The 19,974-nt window shown below is 40.0% G+C and overlaps 3 protein-coding genes across 4 annotated transcripts in view; 2 read left to right on the plus strand and 1 right to left on the minus strand.

Moving 5' to 3' along the window:
- The first annotated feature begins 693 nt into the window (after positions 1-693).
- The window catches only part of LOC108953836 (probable nucleoredoxin 1), a 29,881-nt gene continuing 10,600 nt past the window's right edge, over positions 694-19,974 (plus strand). The window contains exons 1-4 of one of the 2 annotated variants that reach the window (XM_039304789.1): positions 696-883; positions 1,448-1,927; positions 2,032-2,511; positions 2,729-3,753. In XM_039304789.1, the coding sequence (XP_039160723.1) occupies positions 785-883; positions 1,448-1,927; positions 2,032-2,511; positions 2,729-3,391 (1,722 nt within the window). In that variant the 5' untranslated portion in view covers positions 696-784 and the 3' untranslated portion in view covers positions 3,392-3,753. Of the gene's footprint in view, positions 884-1,447; positions 1,928-2,031; positions 2,512-2,728; positions 3,754-19,974 lie in introns of those variants that run through there. The other variant, XM_039304790.1, reaches the window with a different exon arrangement.
- LOC104414207 (probable nucleoredoxin 1) lies at positions 9,941-12,872 on the plus strand. Its single transcript, XM_010025247.3, is given in 6 exon segments — positions 9,941-10,161; positions 10,913-11,392; positions 11,496-11,685; positions 11,688-11,974; positions 12,164-12,446; positions 12,449-12,872. Coding segments are annotated over 6 exon segments (1,575 nt in total). The 5' UTR covers positions 9,941-10,059; the 3' UTR covers positions 12,682-12,872.
- On the minus strand, positions 13,383-16,091 carry LOC104414208 (polyubiquitin). The gene is made up of 2 exons (XM_010025253.3): positions 15,928-16,091; positions 13,383-15,004 (listed from the first exon to the last, which is right to left on the minus strand). Exon 2 carries the CDS (start codon positions 15,002-15,004, stop codon positions 13,631-13,633), a length of 1,374 nt encoding a protein of 457 aa, XP_010023555.1. The 5' UTR covers positions 15,928-16,091; the 3' UTR covers positions 13,383-13,630.

Consider the following 19,974-nt stretch of genomic DNA (forward strand, 5'->3'; position numbering starts at 1 on the left):
CGAGGCTCAGCCTCCCTTGTCGACACGAGGCCAACCCTTGCACCGCCTAGGTGAGGCCGAGCCTCGTCGAGCCTCACCTTGGCCTAGCGAGACTTTGGCAAGCACGCCGGACGTCGCCGACCACGGCGAGTCACCAGTGACCAACCAAAGAGAAAAAGAAAAAAGAAAAAGGAAAAATAAGAATAAATAGTAAAATAATTAAAAAATAAAAGAAATAAAAAAATCTAAGAATTTTACCAAACGTATTTTTATCCCGAGAATATAATATTTGGTAAGTTACTAAATACATTTTTTTGTTCAAAAATTATTCCCAATAACAGAAATAGAAAAAAAATCATTTCTCATAAAAAAAGTATTACTCAAAACAGAATGATTACCAAACACACCGCTTACCGGAAGCGTAGGAAGCAAGGAAAGGTAAAAGGTAGTAAATTAAAACATATATACAAAATAAGAAAATGGAGACTGAGATTTATCATGCGTGTCCACGTGTTTCCTACCGTCCTTGACGTCCTCGCCGTCCCCAAAAGTCCAAGGAAGCATCCAGAAACCGAAAAGAAAATATATAATATATATATATATATATTTATACATATAGAAAAAGGAAAAATTAAAGAGCTAATAGTCGTAATAATAATATTAATAAAAATAAATAATATATGTGCTTGCACGGGATTTTCTTTATGTATATAAACAGAGCAGCAGGAGCCCGCCATAGGAGGATTCTCAGGCAGACTCTCTGCAGAGACACGAGAACAGGACACAAGGAACGAACGCGACCAGGATGGCGGACGTTGTCGAAGGCGGGGCTTCTTCTCACGATGTTCAGTCCCTCCTGTCTTCTCCGGACAGGGACTTCCTCATCCGGAACAACGGCGATCAGGTGAAACTCAGTTCTCTTCTTTCACTCTTGCTCTTTCGCTGGATGAGGTGAAAGAAAAAGAATTATGGGTGGGCGTCCTTGTCGAAGTTCTCGTGGCCATCGTCTTCGTGTGGGGTTGTTTCGCTGATCGGTTTTTAAATTTAGTTCAAGAGAAGCTAAAGTTGGTCTGATCTAGGATCATCATTTTTCGAGTGCTGTCCATTTGTTTCCTTCAGAAACTGGATGACTGGTAGTTGATGCATTACTTTTTAGAGAAAGACATGTTACTTGGAGTTGGATCAGGTGGGAGCAGTGTATATGGATCCGATATTGCTATGAAGTAATGCTCTTTAGTGTAAATGCTCACACCTTCTGTGTGGTATACTTGTTTTGGTGGAGAAGACTGCTGATTTGCTAACTATTTAATGAGCAGTGCTTAAGGGAAGTGCTTCTGCAGTTGGCATTTGGATGTGTATCTTGAGCACTTTCAGGATTTTTGTGTGGTGGTCAAGTGATCTAGTGTGCCTTGCTCGCTGATTACCGTATGAAAGAACTAAAATTAGGAATCTTTTTGTTCTATATCAGGTTAAGGTCGATAGCTTGAAGGGGAAGAAGCTTGGCTTGTACTTCTCTGCATCGTGGTGCGGTCCGTGCCACCGGTTCACCCCGATTCTGGCGGAGGTGTACGATGAACTTTCCCCAAAAGGTGATCTGGAGATCATTTTTATCTCTGCAGATAAGGATGAAGGGTCCTTCAGTGGATACTTTTCCAAGATGCCGTGGCTTGCAATCCCGTTTTCCGACTTGGACAAGCGCAATAGCTTGGATGAATTGTTTAAGGTGAGGGGGATACCCCACCTTGTCATTCTCGATGGCACAGGTACGGTCTTAACAGATAGCGGAGTTGCGATTGTCCGTGAGTATGGAGTGGAAGGTCACCCTTTCACTCCAGAACGTATCAAAGAGTTGAAAGACCAGGAAGAAGCTGCCAGGATAAATCAATCATTGACCTCTCTTTTGGTCCATGGATCTCGTAACTTCGTAGTTTCGTCCAATCGGAATCAGGTAAACCTAAAAAAGATCTTCGATGCATTTGAAACTGATGGTCGCATGTGCTTATGATTCGGTTTTCCATCCTCCTTTTACTAATAGTTTTGTGGCCAAAGTAGGTTCCTGTTACTGAGCTTGAAGGGAAAACAGTGGGTCTGTACTTCTCGTTGTCCGTGCACAGGGCATGCGTCGATTTCACGCCTAAGTTACTGGAGGTTTATGAGAAATTGAAGGCCAGAGGAGAGAGTTTTGAGATCGTTCAGATACCTCTTGATGATGATGAAGCGTCATTCAACCAATCCTTTGGAAGCATGCCATGGCTTTCATTACCTTTCAAAGACAAGAAATGCAAGAAGTTGGTCAGGTACTTTGAGCTGTCGACCCTACCCACTCTGGTCATTATCGGTCAGGATGGGAAGACTGTCCATGCCAACGTTGCTGAAACTGTCGAAGAGCATGGCATCGCAACTTACCCCTTCACTCCAGAAAAGTTTGCAGAGCTTGCAGAGATAGAGAAGCAAAGGGAAGAATCTCAGACCTTGGAGTCGATCTTGGTTTCAGGGGATCTGGATTTCGTCATTGGAAAGGATGGAACCAAGGTAAATTTGTTTTTTCCCCTAGAAGCTAATGACTGGGGAAATTTTTAATGTCTACAATGAGGTCCTAAATATTGTTGTCCCTCGGTTACTTGATCTGAGGAAAGGATTGAAACCAGGTCCATAACTAGGAAAATTCTTTCCATGTATGCAGTTTTCACATGCCTTCTCCATTGATTGGTGGTTCGTCTAAAAGGTCGTTTCTTAACTTTGATTGCAGATTCCAGTATCGGACTTGGTAGGGAAGACTATCCTCCTTTACTTCTCGGCACACTGGTGCCCTCCTTGCCGAGCATTCCTGCCGGTGCTTTCGGAGGCATACGAAAAGATCAAGGCCACAGACGATGCCTTTGAGGTGATCTTCATCTCCAGCGACAAGGACCAAACTGCCTTCGACGATTATTTTGCTCAGATGCCATGGCTGGCGCTTCCCTTTGGTGATGAGAGGAAGAAATTCCTGAGTCGCAGATTCAAGGTCAAGGGGATCCCCATGCTTGTAGCCATAGGCCCAACGGGCCGGACGGTGAGTAAAAAAGCAAGGGATCTTATAATGGACCACGGGGCTGATGCTTATCCTTTTACTGCCGAACATCTCAAGAAGTTTGAGGAAAAGTTCAAGGAAAGTATAAAAGGCTGGCCAGAGAAGTTGAAGCATCCTTTGCATGAAAAGCACGAGCTCGTTCCTGCTCAGAGGAGAAGGTACAATTGTGATGGCTGCGGTAAGGCAGGGGAGGGGTGGTCGTATTATTGCGAGGAGTGTGACTTTGATCTCCACCCAAAATGCGCTGTTAAAGAAGAGAAAACGACTAAAAACGAGTTAGATGAAGATGCTGAAGCAGCTGGGGAGGAAGCAGAGGAAGGAGGAGATGCCAAAGAGGGATGAATCTGTGATGGTGAGGTCTGTTATAAGGCCTAGAAGTTACTGTCTTGTAGTTTCTTTATATATGACTTCTTTGAAGCAGTTCTTTTTTCTTCTTTTTTCTGGGTGGATGTTTCCGAGCTTGATCTGCAAAGGGTTTGTATGTGAGATATATGGCGTGTATTATGACTTTGACAATTTGCTGTCGTGATATAATGTTCATCGTCGACTAGCCGTGTGCCAAACAGAGTGGTAGGCTTGAATTGTCCGTTTGTCATGCAAGTGTCTCCGTCTCTCCTTTTGATGATGCAGCTTCGAGATTTGCATGCACACTGGACTTGACAGAACATGTTTAATCAATACACTTTGTATGGATCTTTCCTCAAGTCCTAGTGGTTAGTTCTTGTTCAGTTTATGGTTATGGTAATAGGTCCTCCGTTACATCAGCAGATGGTGACTCTACATCTGGATATGCTGATATAATTTGTGGCAATGAAAAGTTAATCATCCCGCATTAATTCTCCAAAGTCTTGCTTGATGATCCCATGCTCCCGGAATGCATATTGCTAGTCTTCTTAAGGAAGAGCGATCGTAAGAAACAAGACAGAAGAAGTGCTGCAAAAGTAGTTCCTTGCTGATACTCAATAGTGATACTACATGCTTATAGAAGCAGTTCGGTTTGCAAGAACTGTCGGCTTTTCTAGGCCGAATTGTGCAGCTCTCGTTCACGAAATAGCACCTGTGAGCAATGTCTAGTTCTTGGGGAAAGAAGATGGATTAATTCAACTTCCCCTTATATCAAACTCAAATGTAAATGTCAAGAGCATGAGACTTGATGTTCATATATCTTCCACTTCGTCGAAGAGGTAAAATTTGCAGATTGAACCAGTACATTTGACTTCGAATGTTCCTTCCTTCTTTAGCAGAAAATGGAACTTGGTACATTCAAAGACTTCAATTTCAACATTTCCACACTTCTTTTCTCTTTCTTTGGTAAGGACAAAGAAATGTCGGCATTAACTGCGATTCAAGACTAAACCTAAATCTATAGATTTTGATCGAGTCTAGAATGTCGAGAAATGTTTGGAGTCCCATGCGATTTACTGTGGCGGAATCATAATCAAGAAAATGAACCAGTGGTTGAAGTTTATCCTTTTGAAGACATAGCTCCATCACAATTTTAAAAATTGTCATGCGTAAGGTTTTACTTTTCTTTGTACGGTAAGTGCACTTGAAATCTTAAATAACATTTAAATTAAGAAATCAAATTTGGATAAAAATAACACCTTTTAGCTTTATCATTTTTGTTTTGACTACGTTAGCTCCATGTAGGAGAGAAAAAAATAGTAAAAATGCTATGCTAACATTTTCCATTAGCTAAGTTAGACAAAATTAACCAAGGGACTTGATTGCACTAAAAATTTTAGAATTCAATTGCGCTTTTGCAATAAATTTTAGGACTTCTAGTGTGTTTACTTTTTTTTTTTTGGGGTAAAATATTATAACCTTATTAACGCTATATTTATATTGATTTTAGACAAGAAAATTTGTTGTTAGGGTTGAAACAATTATATAAGAAATTTCAAATAAAAATATATTGATCTATGTAAATTAGAAAGTCATGGTTAAATTGTTAAAAATAAATAAAAATCAGCAAAGCTGAAGAAGGATAATAAGCGCACGGTGGGATTTTGGACCAAGTAAATATTTAAATACAAGACCTTCTACTTTGATATCATGAATAGGTTTTGTACCAATAATTTTAGAAAATTAAATTATTCGATGAAAACGTGATTTGATATATAAATATTTTAACACATACAACTATTGACATGTCATTTCATTTGTTTGAGATCATCTTTTTAGAAGTGGGAATATATAACATAAATTATTTATGTCCCCTTGTGATCCTTATTTTATGTGTTTTTAAGTTTAAGAAGGTTGCTCCGTCTATTCATTGATTACGGTGCTTAATTCCATTAAAGGGAAAAGGATTAAAAAAATTGTTTCATGACACAATAAATTAGCTAACAATAGCCCCAGTTCAATAAACAAAACAAGATGTTGAAACCTAATTTGCTTTGTTTGATAGTTGGGCCTTTTAGTTATTTTGCAATTCGAGCTTCTCCAAAATGTAGTTTGACGAGATGTGGCGGGGTAAGTGATTATGGGACTTAAAAAATCAGTGAGCTGACCCTCCAGATATTGTCCTAATACCCTTAAAAACTCTCAAACTTTAGATTTAATCTCAATTTTGTCTCGAACTTCCTTTGTCTAAAGATATTTTACTAACTTTCACTTTAGTCCTAAATCTACCTAGACATAAAATAATTGCTACTAGTTTCTTTGATATTATCAACATCAAGGTCATTTCAATCTTCATTATCAAAATCTACATCTTTATCAACACCCTCACTTTCATATAAAATAATAGTAGCCTCATGATGTTGATGATTTTAAAGAAAAAATGAGTGACATTTGGACAGAGGGTTAATTGGGGACTTAAGTGAAAGTTGATAATTTTTCTTTGAAAAAAAAAAGATTCGGAGTAGAATTGGGATAGAACTTAGATTGTTTGCTTGAAAAAAAATCATTTTTTTATAAATATTATTATCAGACTTTGTGGTATTTGGATAACAGAAAACTAATTAATTTATCAAAAGCATCACCATGCTTGGATTGGAAGAAAAACGGCCTCTTATTCTAACAAGAGAAAAATCAATTTTTATAAAGCACTAAACAAATAAAAATTGAAAGTTTTTTTATAGAAAATATTTTCCTTTATCATGAACAAACATACCCTTAATGTTTATGATTTTTAAGGAAACTGAGTTTTTAAAAATTCATTAGAAAATTGGGTAAAGTTTAGATATACTGAGGGCTTATCGGACTATAAATGAATTTATTCCACTTCGTCGATGGATTTAAGTGAAGCAAAAAGCTCTTCTTGAACACTCTTTGAATTAAAAAAGAAAATTCGAATGAGAAAAATTTTAAAAAGTTGCAGGTGACTATAAATAGCAATTATTTTGTACTTAGATTTAACGAGCAAAGAGAAAAAGTTAAAGGCGACATTCATATCAAAGTGATATTCGAAGCAAATGCAAAGAAAAAAATAGGAAAAAAGAAAAAATAAAATAAAGGACACGTGGCTTTGGAGTGGGGAATCCGAACAAACGCAAGAAAAAGACAATGATGATTATATTCTTGGTTTTTTTCTCAATGTCTGTGCACTACTGAGGTTTCATATTCTGATCTTCCCAGGACGACCTGCCCTGGATCAGCACTGTCGGCAATTATTAATTCGCGAAGACTTTGGCCTAGACTTTCTCGGTCTTTTCGAAATTTTTGAAAAGCCAGTTTGGAACCGAATGTTGAGGTGGCATGATGTGATATGTCGTGCGGATCAATACCATTAAAAATTTCCTGTCCATATTACTGTTCTTAAATTTGATTTTCACATTATGAAAAATTTGAAATTAATGTAATCGTGACAAATTTATCATCCGTTAACTTCTGTTTAATATTCCCATTAAATTGCTGACGTTGAAACACGCATAATAAATAATTAAGATGATCGGGATACAATATGAATCTAACTTGATGATTTAATATAAATGAGTTTTTTCAATGATATTATTTTGGGGAAGTGTGATCGAAAGAAAATGAATTGAGAGTAGAAATTAGGAACGAAATATGATCCTCCTCCCTCCTTCCATCTTAAATTGCCAAAGGCTCAAGGAAAAATTAAGGATTTTGACATATTTTTGAAACATAAGGGATCTTTTGTGTAAAATTAACAAATTTTAGCATGTTTTACGAGGTGAGATTTTAGTGATGTGAATTTTTTCTGAGGCCATGCTTTTTCCACTCTTCTTTTAGTTTAAACACTTCATTTTTGTGTGTGTTTTGACCATACCATCCCTTATGAGAATTAGTTCTAGTACAACTTTATAATAGCGATCTTTTTCTATTATTTGGTAAATATTTTTAGTTTTGTTTCTTCTTCTTTTTTTCTTGCAAGTCTCATTTTCCTTCTTCTTCTTTTCTTCATGCATTTGACATCTCAGTATCCGCTTTTATAAATCGTCTCTTTGTTTCCTCTCTCGTTGGTCATTTTTTTCTTTTTACGCCTCCCGCTGTTCCTTCTTTGTCTTCTTGCATGAACCCCATCGTCCTCTGTTTTTCAATCTATGATGACAAGCTCGTTGTCCTTTACACTTTCACTAGCGCCGACATTGGGTTCACCAATGACCACTCCAACAAGCTCTTTTTCTCCACCGTACACACGATCTTATTGCACCATGAAAGGTAATATTGAAAAGAATTGCTTCTCTCTTTTCCTTTTTTTGTATATTTTTCTCTTCTTTTTGTACATGTTAGTGTCTAGAGAAAGAAAAGGCGTCAAGAAAGAAAATTGAGATTTGAATTATAGTGTCTCCACCATATGTAGGCATAAAATTGAGGGCAATAGGTGAGTTGTGTTCTTTTAGGTAATAAGAATTGAGATTTGAATTAATAATTTAATTTGATTCAGTTTTCAATATCTGTCTGGGTATTGAAGTAAGTAGTTTTTTTTGGAGATTGCAATTGCATGAGAGATTTTTGAGAGAAGATAAAGAAGGAATTAGAGGCGTTGAAAGAAGACAATGGCCTACAAAAGAGAAAATAGAAAGACGATTTGCAAGAATAGAGAACTAAGACGTTAAAGGTATGGAAAGAAAGAAAGAAAGAAGAATGAGGAAAGTGGGACTTGCCCAGAAAAAAAAAAAAAAAGAAGAAACAAAATACAAAGCATTACCAAATAATAATAATAATAATAATCACTTTTGTAATAATAATGTAATACTTTTGTAAAGAAGTGGTGGGCTTCACAACGAATAGTATAGTCAAACAATAAAAAAAAAAAAAGTGTCCAACCCAAAGAGGAGTAAAAAAAGCATTACCCTTTTCTTTGGTAGTCTGAAAATTATTTTGAGATAATAAATCATGAATATATTACTAATTTAAAATTTTTTGTGGCACTGATTCTTTTTGTAAAACTATAGATCTTAATATCAAGTGAAGCAACTTATTAAAAAGTTATAGTAAGTTGCAAATAACTATGATTGTGATATATTTACTTATTTTTTTATGAGAGTTGCATAACTCATTTTCACAATTGATGCTGTTGTGAGAAAAATGCTTAAATGAAAAGTAGACATATGAATTTTAAATTTTTATAATGAAGAGTTTTCAAGCATTTTTTAAGGTTTTTTTCTTTTTAAAATGTAAATTTTTAAAAATTTAGTCAGATCCTAAATTTATATTACCATTTCTTTTGTCAAGGTTAGAGAACTGTGCTTGTAAGCAATTGCATTAATGTATTTTACTCACACCCCAAGAAAAAAGAAGCATCAACTATGGAATATTCTCCATACCTTTTGTACGTGCCGCGTCTCAACGAGGAGCAATCGCGTCACACGTCACCATCCGACCTTTGACGACGTCATCCGTTTCGTCCTCGCCTAGACAACCGACGTTCTCCAACCTTTCTTTTTGTGCTTTTCTTATTTGTCCCATTTTGACTTTCCGACCACATTCTTGGCCAGTTTTTGCATAATACTTTTCAATATCGCCCAGAAAAAAAAAAAAATTAGTGAAAATAAATAAATAACATTATCTTTTGACGACTTTTCACCAAATTTTTTTAATGTTCTCTAAGCAAGGCAAAAGCGAATTGACACTCTCAGGCTTATCTACTGAGTTGAGCAATTGCACGCTTTCGTTTTTCAATTGACGGCCACGTGCTAACGGAAAAGGCAAAACGCAAATTTGTGAAATAAAACAAAACATTTCAAATTACTTAAAGTTTCAACTTTTATTATAGGGATAAAAATATTGGAAATTCTAAAATTTGTTAGGAAAATATAATTAAATTCTAAATTTTTTAAAAAGTGTAATGAAATCCTAAAATTCATTACGAGAGTACAATCAAGTAATAAAACTTCCACAAAGTGTTATCAAATCTTAAAATTTATCACGAAAGTTTAATTTAGTCATAAAACTTTTTAAAAAATACAATTGTCGGAAAGATTTGATTGGACCAATCTGATTGTGCTTTTTGAAAATTTTATAATTCAAATACACTTTCCGACGAAAGCTTAATTGTACTTTTCGAAAATTTCAAGACTAGATTATATTCACATGATAAATTTTATGACTTTCTATATACTTATGCCATTATTATGGAATCGACCGGGCGAGAAGAAAAATTCTGGGGAAACTTCGACCTTGGATGCTGGACACGTGGACTCTTAGAAAGGAAGTAAGGAATGGCGAAAGAAAAAAATCAAAAATAAGAAAAAACGAAGGCATCGATCTGCTGACGTGGCGAAGGCATCCATCCCCGCGACATTCCCACGTATGGACCCCACTTCCCGAGATGCCTTGCTTGCGGTTCGGAAAGTCCCAGGAAGCATCCGAAAAAGAAAAATCTAAATAAAAAAAGGTTGAAAAAAAAAAACACTAAGGAGTCAATGGTCATTAATAATAAAAAGAAAAAAATCAAGAAAATTATCTGCGTGCCGGAGAAGCTTCTTCATGTCGCGTATAAATACTGAGGAGCAGGCGCCCGCCATTGGAGGGGATTCTCAGGAGAACAAAGTTCAGCAAGCAGACGCCCGGAACGCAGAGGAGCTCGAGCGACGAGGATGGCGGATGTTGTCGAAGGCGGCGCGGTGGCTTCGCACGATGTGCAGTCCCTGCTGTCTTCTCCGGACAGGGACTTCCTCGTCCGGAACAACGGCGATCGGGTGAGGCTCGGTTCTTTTCCTTTTTGCTTGCTTCTGCTCTTTCGGGGGAAAAAGGAGGGAAAAAAGAATCGTGGGTCGGCGTCCTTGTTGAAGCTGGTCGTGTTCTTTGGGGCGCGGGGGTCGTTTTGCGAGGTGCCCATTTTCGCGCGAGAGGTTCTTGTTCTGGTGGTGATGGGTTTGTTTGAAGAGACGAAGTTAGCTGGAGGTTGAGAAATTGTTGATCTGATTCTTTTTGGGCGGTTATCTTCTTGTCGGATTGGGAAGATGCGGGTTCTTGCGCCTATGGACTTCGAATTCCGAAGTTCTTTCTGGTTGTTCTTTGCCGGGAGTTCGGGATTCCGAAGCCGTTGGTTTGGGATGGCCAAGCTGGCGAGTTTGGTTCAAGATAAGCGAGTTTAGTTCAAGATTACTTCTATCCATTTGTTTTCTTCAGAAACTGGATCATTGGTAATTGATTTATGATTTTTTGAAGAAAGATTTATACATAGAGTCACGTGGACGCAGTATATATGGATTCGATTTAGTATGAATGCTTGCGTCTTCAGTGTGGTTTAGTTATTTTGGTCGACGAGACTACGAAATTGCGATTGAATTAATGAGGAGCGCTTAACTGAAGTGCTTCTCTGGTTATTTGGGTGTATCATGAGCCATTTAAGGATTTTGTGAGGTGGCCAATTAACATTAGTGTGCCTTGCTTGCTGATTACCGTTATGAAAGAACTCAAATTAGGAATCTTTTTGTCCTGTATCAGGTTAAAGTTGATAGCTTGAAGGGGAAGAAGATCGGCTTATACTTCTCCGCGTCGTGGTGTGGTCCGTGCCAGCGGTTCACCCCGACTCTGGCGGAGGTGTACAATGAACTTTCCCCAAAAGGTGATCTGGAGATCATTTTCATCTCTGCAGATGAGGATGAAGAGTCCTTCAGTGGATACTTTTCCAAGATGCCGTGGCTTGCAATTCCGTTCTCCGACTCGGAGAAGCGTGATAGCTTGGATGAATTGTTTGAGGTGAGGGGAATACCCCACCTTGTGTTTCTGGATGGCACTGGTACAGTCTTGACGGATAGTGGGGTGGAGATTGTTCGCGAGTATGGAGTGGAAGGTCACCCTTTCACTGCAGAACGCATCAAAGAATTGAAAGACCAGGAAGAAGCTGCTAAGAGAAACCAATCAGTGACCTCTATTTTGGTCGATGGGTCTCGTGACTTCGTAGTTTCATCTGATGGGAAGAAGGTAAGCTAAAAAGATCTTTGATGCAGTTGAAACTGATGGTCGCGTTTGCTCATGATTCGGTTTTCCATCCTCTTTTACTAATCTAGTCATGTGGTCAAACTAGGTTCCTGTTGCTGAGCTTGAAGGGAAAACCGTGGGTCTATATTTTTCATTGTCCATTTACAAATCATGCATTGATTTCACGCCAATTTTACTGGATGTTCATGAGAAGCTGAAGGCCAAAGGAGAGAGATTTGAGATCGTTCAGATACCTCTAGATGATGATGAAGAATCATTCAACCAAGCCTTTGAAGCATGCCGTGGCTTTCATTACCATTGAAAGACAAAAAATGTGAGAAATTGGTTAGGTACTTTGAGCTTTCTACCCTACCCACTCTTGTCATAATCGGTCCTGATGGGAAGACTCTCCATTCCAATGTTGCTGAAACTGTCGAAGAGCATGGGGTTGAAGCTTACCCTTTCACTCCAGAAAAGTTTGCAGAGCTTGCAGAGATACAGAGGAAAAAGGAAGAATCTCAGACCTTGGAGTCAATCTTGGTTTCAGGGGATCGAGATTTCGTCATTGGAAAGGAAGGAACCAAGGTAAATTTGTTTATCCTCCAAGAAGCTAGTGACTTGGAAATTTTTATAGTCCTTAATTTCGTCATCCCTCGTGTTACTCGAGGTGATACAAGGTGAAACCCGGTTTGTAACTGGAAAATCATGTCCGTGTATGCATTTTCACGTGCCTTTTCTAATCGACTCAAGGTCGTTTCTTGACTTGGATTGCAGATTCCAGTATTGGACTTGGTAGGGAAGACTGTCCTCCTTTACTTCTCGGCACACTGGTGCCCTCCTTGCCGTGATTTCCTGCCAGTGCTCACGGAGGCATATGAAAAGATCAAGGCCAAAAACAATGCCTTTGAGCTGATCTTCATCTCCAGCGATAAGGACCAAGCTGCCTTCGACAATTACTATGCTCAGATGCCGTGGCTGGCGCTTCCCTTTGGCGACGAGAGGAAGAAATCCCTGAATCGCAAATTCAAGGTTGACGGGATCCCCACGCTCATAGCCATTGGCCGACGGGCCGGACACTGACTAAAGAAGCAAGAAATCTTATATCGGAGCATGGGGCCGATGCTTATCCTTTTACCACCGAACATCTGAAGAAGTTGGAGAAGTCGACTAAGATCGAGCTGGATGAAGAAGAAGACGAAGAAGACGATAAAGCAGCTGGGGAGGAGGCAAAGGAAGGAGGAGAAGCCGGTGAAGGATGGGTCTGTGATGGTGAAGTCTGCTACAAAGCCTAAAAGTTACTTCTTAGTTGTTCTGTCTTCTGTTACTCGTTTGAAGCAGTTTTCTTTTTTTTTATGTGAGTGGACGTGTTTCGAGCTTCATATGCGGAGGGTTCGCATAAGGGATGTACATTATTCATACTTTGGGTGTGTTATTATGTGACTTTGACAATTCGCAGTCGTAATAAAATCTTTATCTTATACGAGCCCTGTGCCAAGCAGAGCAGTAGGCTACAATAATCTGTGATTGGCATTGATTGTACCAAGCAGCTCCGGCTCTCCTTCAGAAGATGCAGCTTTGAGATTTGCACGTTATAGAACATGTTATATCAGTGGATGGTGACTCTAGATCCAGATCAAAATTGATTTAATTAGTGATAATGGATGAAGTCTCCCAAGTCTGGCTCGATGCTAGGTTTTCTGACGATTGATCGAAAAAGCAAAACCAGAAGCTGCAACATAAGTTAAACTGCGATTAGAGAAAAAAGTAAGGCATCCTACGGTAAACCTGCTAATTTAAGACATGAATCACATGTTTACTTCCTGTATTATGCCAATATATTTCATCTTTCGTCTTAGAGAGATAATGCAGCCTGATTTATATTGCTTTTCCTTCCCAAAAGCAACTAAAAGTCGCTCAGCAGGGTTTTCGAAGCATAGCTTCGCCATATGCAAGCGATTGGTTCGCCATATTCATACATATGTAAGCAACAGAGAAACTAACAACTGGAATATACGAGTTCAACTAGTGAAACAACGCTCAAAAGCCACAACCCTCAAATAAGAGAATACTAGATCAATTCATGTCCATCAAACTGATGACCAAACCAAAGAAGTTGACATATTATCCATACCAATTCCATCCATCAGCAGACATTATTACCCAAACATAAAGCCAAACATTAGAACCGACCAAACTTAGATAAACACAGAGCTTGACTCGATGAAAACTTTCGCAAGAGACTTAAAAGCCGCCGCGCAGACGAAGGACTAAGTGCAGAGTCGACTCTTTCTGAATGTTATAATCGGCCAGTGTCCTCCCATCTTCCAGTTGCTTCCCGGCAAAAATCAGCCTCTGCTGGTCCGGAGGGATGCCCTCCTTATCCTGGATCTTCGCCTTCACATTGTCGATGGTGTCTGAACTTTCCACCTCAAGAGTGATGGTCTTACCGGTCAGAGTCTTGACAAAAATCTGCATTCCACCGCGGAGGCGAAGCACAAGATGTAGAGTTGACTCCTTCTGAATGTTGTAATCCGCCAGTGTCCGGCCATCCTCAAGTTGCTTCCCGGCGAAAATCAACCTCTGCTGATCTGGGGGAATGCCTTCTTTGTCCTGTATCTTAGCTTTGACATTATCAATGGTATCCGAGCTCTCAACTTCCAAAGTTATGGTCTTCCCAGTAAGGGTCTTGACAAAAATCTGCATGCCTCCCCTCAGTCGCAGCACCAAGTGAAGAGTGGACTCCTTCTGGATGTTGTAATCCGCCAAAGTCCTACCATCCTCAAGTTGTTTCCCAGCAAAGATAAGCCTTTGCTGATCTGGGGGAATGCCTTCCTTGTCCTGAATTTTGGCTTTGACATTGTCAATGGTGTCGGAGCTCTCAACTTCCAAAGTGATCGTCTTCCCAGTTAGGGTCTTGACAAAGATTTGCATTCCTCCCCTCAGACGGAGCACCAAGTGAAGGGTGGATTCCTTTTGAATGTTGTAGTCTGCAAGCGTCCTGCCATCCTCAAGTTGCTTGCCAGCGAAAATCAACCTCTGCTGGTCTGGGGGGATTCCCTCCTTGTCCTGGATTTTCGCCTTCACGTTATCGATAGTGTCCGAACTTTCAACCTCAAGGGTTATGGTCTTGCCAGTGAGGGTCTTCACAAAGATTTGCATGCCACCTCTGAGACGAAGCACCAAGTGGAGTGTTGATTCCTTCTGGATGTTGTAGTCCGCCAGAGTTCGGCCATCCTCAAGTTGCTTGCCCGCGAAAATCAACCTCTGCTGATCTGGGGGAATTCCTTCCTTGTCCTGGATTTTCGCCTTTACATTATCGATGGTGTCCGAACTTTCAACCTCTAGGGTAATCGTCTTGCCAGTGAGGGTCTTCACAAATATCTGCATGCCACCCCTGAGACGGAGAACCAAGTGAAGGGTGGATTCCTTCTGAATGTTATAATCAGCCAAAGTGCGTCCATCCTCAAGCTGCTTCCCAGCAAAGATAAGCCTCTGCTGGTCAGGGGGGATTCCCTCCTTGTCTTGGATCTTGGCTTTCACATTGTCGATTGTGTCTGAGCTTTCGACCTCGAGGGTGATGGTCTTGCCAGTAAGGGTTTTCACGAAAATTTGCATCTAAGAGATTCAAACAGAAAAAAAAGGGAAGAAATTAGGTGACATGAAACTAGAACAAGTATACATAGCAAAAACAAACCATATTTGCAAAATTGCAACTCCTCAAATGCAAGAAATATCGAGTAAACCAGCCAGATTAGATTCCGCTCCACACTCTTTGACGTCTTCGTGGCTTATGTCAGTCATTGCAATTCAATTCTTGATTTGCATACTTAAGAAAGAGGGAGAGAGACAACAAGAACGTTTCACTAGATTCTTCTGTAACCCAAATCGAGAAACGACACAACAATCAACACATGTTTGCGGGCACCAACCAAGGCTGCGGAAACTCTAAATTAAATTTTAGGCACCAAATCAATTAATCAAAAACACAGAATACCCTTCGCACAACAAAACTTCAGGTACCGTTAGCAATCACAGGAGTAGTGGTCAAGCATTGGGATTAAACAAATCATGGACATTATAAATCGTATAGAAACTAGACAGCCAAGAGCTCTGAAAAATGGGGAATCAATCCACAGGAATGACCCAAAAAAAAAAAAAAAAAAAAAAAAATTATCTTCCATCCTCATCACTCCAAACAAACAAACGTCTGCACAACTCACAGATAAGATCCGACAACGCACACAATCAACTGAAGCTATCAAAAGACAGAAATTAGCAAACAACCAGCACAAGCGAAAACCGATCGCGAGGGAAACCGACGACCTAAGCCCCCGGCGCGAGAAATCAGACGATCCGCACGCGGATCATCTCACGATCCGGCGGACATCTATCGGAGGCAAAACGCACGCTACGATTCGCAAAATCGAGGCGAAAACAGACGAAACCTCGACCAATCCGAGAGTCGCAAAGAAATCCTGTGTACCCAGAAGGCAGACGGAGATTGTAGTCGACACAGCGAAGGAGGATCGGCGGATTACCTTGAGGCTTGAAGGAGGAAGGAGAGAGACCGCTCGAGAGAGAGAAAGAGAGAGAGAGAGATTGCTGAGAGATCGAAGGAGGAGGTTCGGGATGAAGATTCTCGATCTGGTTTCTGGTCGATTTTATAGGTCTTTTCTCCTCTCGGGGAGATGCCTTCTGGAGTCTGGACCAATGGTTTGGAATTGGGTGACTTTTGGATGACAAAATATTTGGAATTTTTTTTTTTAAATTTTTTTTTGGTACGAAAAAGGGCAGAAGCCTAATACAAAAATTTAACGTCGCAGCTCTAGTTATCCCTATTTTATCTGCTGATAAAACATGAAGTAACTTTATATAGGAGGTAATGAAAAGAAGCTAGTAACTAAGCGCTTATGGATTTTCTTCTCGAGAGTTATGTTGCACTTTAAACTCAAAGTGAAAGGGCCCTATAGCCTTTTGATATCTTTAAGCAAAATAGGATTGGCATTATCAATCATCAACTCCGAATTAAGAAGATTAGCAATGGCTTTCAGAGTCGATCTCAATTATAATCTTATAAAATCCAAGTTGTTTTGTGAAGTTGATTCTCAATTACAAAGCCCAAAGTTCTGCTCGTGTTGATGAACATATTTATACAAATGCAAAAAACCACTAATTCGGTGCCCCTTTGTTTCTAAATAAACCCTTTGCACCATCAAGTCCTAGATTGCCTTTAAAGGCCTCATAAGTATATGGTTCAATCTACAGGGTAGGTGGAGGATTCCATCTAACTAAAATTGGAGACATGCATGATTCACTTAATGTCAAGTTATCATAAATGAAGCTTTAATAATTTCTTTTGTCTATGACCAAATTACTTGTACTAGATTCGAAGGGAAAACAAAGTTATCCAAGCCATTCTTTAGATCCATGGGCCGAATTCCATATGGGTGGGCAAATCAATTGCGATGGAATATATTTTGTTAAATACAAACTCATCAAGTTGTGAATTGAAAATGGCAACAACTCTAAGATTTCGAGCAAAATTTGGAAAGCTAGAGTTTTTTTTTTTTTTTTTTGGGTCAGAAGCTAAAGCATTTCATTAAGTAATCAAAGATGAGAGGCCCGATAAAGGGGCATCATTACACAAAAGGTCCCATAAAATTTGTGGAGGTGATAAAACTCAATTCAGAAATAAGTAGTTGTTCTTATGGGCTTTAGCTACCCAATCTGCAGAACGATTGACCTCTCTAGAGCAATGGGATATCTGAACATGTGAAAAGGCCTGCATTTTTTCCTTGCATTTGCAGAAATAGGTTGAACTTCCCAACTTAACTGCTGTGAACTGGTCATTACTTTAATAAGTTGCGAACTGTCTAACTCAAAGAGAAGTACTTCGTGTCTTTTAGGGTAAAAAAAGTTGAGGGCTTCCCAAAGTGCTAGGGTTTCGGCCATCAAGGGGGAGGAGGCTTTGATTGCTTTAGCCTCTTCCCCCACCATCCTCCCCTCCGAATCATGGCATATGCAGGCAATAGAATTCTCCAACGAACCAGGTAAGAATGTTCCATCTATGTTTATCTTCAAGGCTCCTCCTAGCGGTGGAATCCATGTTTGAGAGGGTTTTGTTGCTCAAGTTGCAGATCTGTCGACTTCGAGGGATTTCCTATGAGTAGCTTCTGAGGTTTCAGATCTTCTTACTTTGCCCTCTGCACCAGCACATCCTTCCATTTTCGGCACTCTATGGCTCTGTCTCGGCTCATCTCTCAATCTAGGGCGCCGCTCTCCATTCTTCTCACTTGCTTTCCTTTCGAATCGACCGTCCTTTTCGACTTCCTCTGGTCAGGTTCGTGTTCGCTGGTCGCCGTTCGGCCCACTGGTCATTGATCCGTCTACTTCGCTCTCGGCTTCACCAATAATTTGATGGTTATCATTGCTGAGTTGAGAGGGGTCGATTTCTCAAGATTCAGATCCGCCAACTTCGTGGGTCCTCCAACATGCAGCTTCTTGGGTTTCAGATTTGTGAAGGGATCGCTTGTTCTCTTTGGCTTCCTCCTGTCGGGTTCAGGTTCGCAACTCACCGTTCTGCCTCCTGGTCCTTGATTCCCTTGCTTTGTACCTGACTTCACCAGTAAGTTGAGGGTTAGAGGTGCTAGGCCAAGAGTGCTCGTCTCGCCGTCGTGCTCTACTGCCTTCCACTCCTGTTCCGACGCCACTCTACTACCTAGGCTCAGCTCACCACACAACCTTGATCTCATGTTTCCTCTCCACTCATCTACCCTGTTTCGCAAACCATCATCTGCTCTGTGTTCTTGCATACGAGTCATAGGTTGTTGCTCCTCACCCGATTCTCTGTTTCCCTGTCTCAACTCTGCATTAGTCTCGTTAATTTCCGTGCTGATTTCTCTATTTTCAGGTTCGGCTTCTCCATTATCTTTGGATCCACCCTTCCTTGGATTCCACTTGTGATAGCTTTTGAGGACCGCTTGTGCTGAATCGATGATAGCCGACGCCTCTAGTTTTCTACCCCGAAAGACTGCCTGATTTCGGGCCTTCCACATATTCCACAACATTACAGCCACCATGTGTAGGTTTGGAGGGTTCGTTGTCTTCTTTTTGAGTTGACAAAACCATTCTTCTATCCTTGTCAAGCCTGACGTGAAATTTTAATGTTCAGCTCAGTGTCCCAAATTTGTCTTGTCCATGGACACAAAGAAGAATAGATGTTCAACCGTTTCCCTGTCAAAATTGCATAATGGGCACATGGGGTCAGGTAATATTTTCCTTCCAAACAGGTTATCTTTTGTTGGGAGAGCATGTTGCATAAATTCCACATAATTTTTTTTTTTTATCTTGGGTGGGGTGTGCAAATTCCAAATGTCTTTCTAGAGTGAGGGGGGAGGTTGAAAAGAAGTTGTAGCCTGATTTTCCTGAGCTTGTGCTTTGTCCTCCTTGATGTAGTTATACGCACTTTTCACTGTATATTTGCTTGCCTGCGTGCTAGTCCATACAAGTTGATCCGTTTCTGTTTGGAGCTTAATAGGGATAGTCATAATTTCTTTAGCTAACTGTTCATCAAAGTGTGCTGCTATTTTAATTTCATCCCATCTCCCTTGCTCTTTGTCTATAATTTCTGAGACTAAAGAAGGTTCATTGACATGCATTGGACCCTCAATAGTACCTCTGTGCAGACATTTATCATCCCTGATTTTAATCTTAGATCCATCTCCTACTTTCCACATGATTTTGGGTACTATAGAATCCCTCCATAGGACCAGGCTTCTCCATCCCCATGAAGGTCGAATGTCATTTATTGCATGCCAAAAATCCATGTATGGATAGTATAACCCCTTGAATAATCTGCCCCAAAGAGAAGATGGTTGTTGTACCAGTCGCCATACTTGCTTCCCTAACATTGCTCTATTAAAAGAGAGAAAATTTCTAAAACCCATACCACCTCTATCTTTTTTGATTTTCAATAAATCCCATCTCTTCTAGGGGTGAGCGGTTCCCGGTTCCGGTTCGGTTCCGTCCGGAACCGGAACCTACCCTGGGTATAGGTTCCTCAATTTTGGAACCGGAACCTACCCGTTCAAAACCGAGAACCTCGGAACCTACCCCGTCACAGTTCCGGGGTCGGTTCCAGTTCCAACGGGTTCTTTTTTTTTTTTCTTTTTTTTTTTCATTTTCGTAGTGAGCGTGAATATCCGAAAGCCGAAATAATTCAATAGTTGGCCCTCCATTTTCGGTACCTGCCAATACATAGCAATGTGAATCTTTTACATTTGAATAGACAACTAAATTTATAGTTCTTCATTCTCTAATATATAATTTGGTAATTCAACGTCGCGAAACTTTAAAGGTGTTGACGGTTGTTGGAGCATCGAAAACAATAGCTGAACAAAAGTGAAAAAGAAAGAAAGAAATGAAATAACAGAGAATATGGAGTTAGGTCAATTTAAGTCGGCATGCGAGTTAGGACACAGCATTTACCAATAGCCATATCTAAAATTTTTGAAAAATTAATGAAAGAATGAACTGATATAAAAGAGAGAAGCAGATATTTCTCCCCATTTTCTTCCCCTTTCATT

The sequence above is a fragment of the Eucalyptus grandis genome, chromosome 11 (genome assembly GCF_016545825.1).
Source record: "Eucalyptus grandis isolate ANBG69807.140 chromosome 11, ASM1654582v1, whole genome shotgun sequence".
Lineage (NCBI taxonomy): Eukaryota > Viridiplantae > Streptophyta > Magnoliopsida > Myrtales > Myrtaceae > Eucalyptus > Eucalyptus grandis.

What these genes read in the sequence shown, in the direction of transcription:
- LOC104414208 (XM_010025253.3), bottom strand. Translation starts at nt 15,004, where the DNA reads ATGCAAATTTTCGTGAAAACCCTTACTGGCAAGACCATCACCCTCGAG.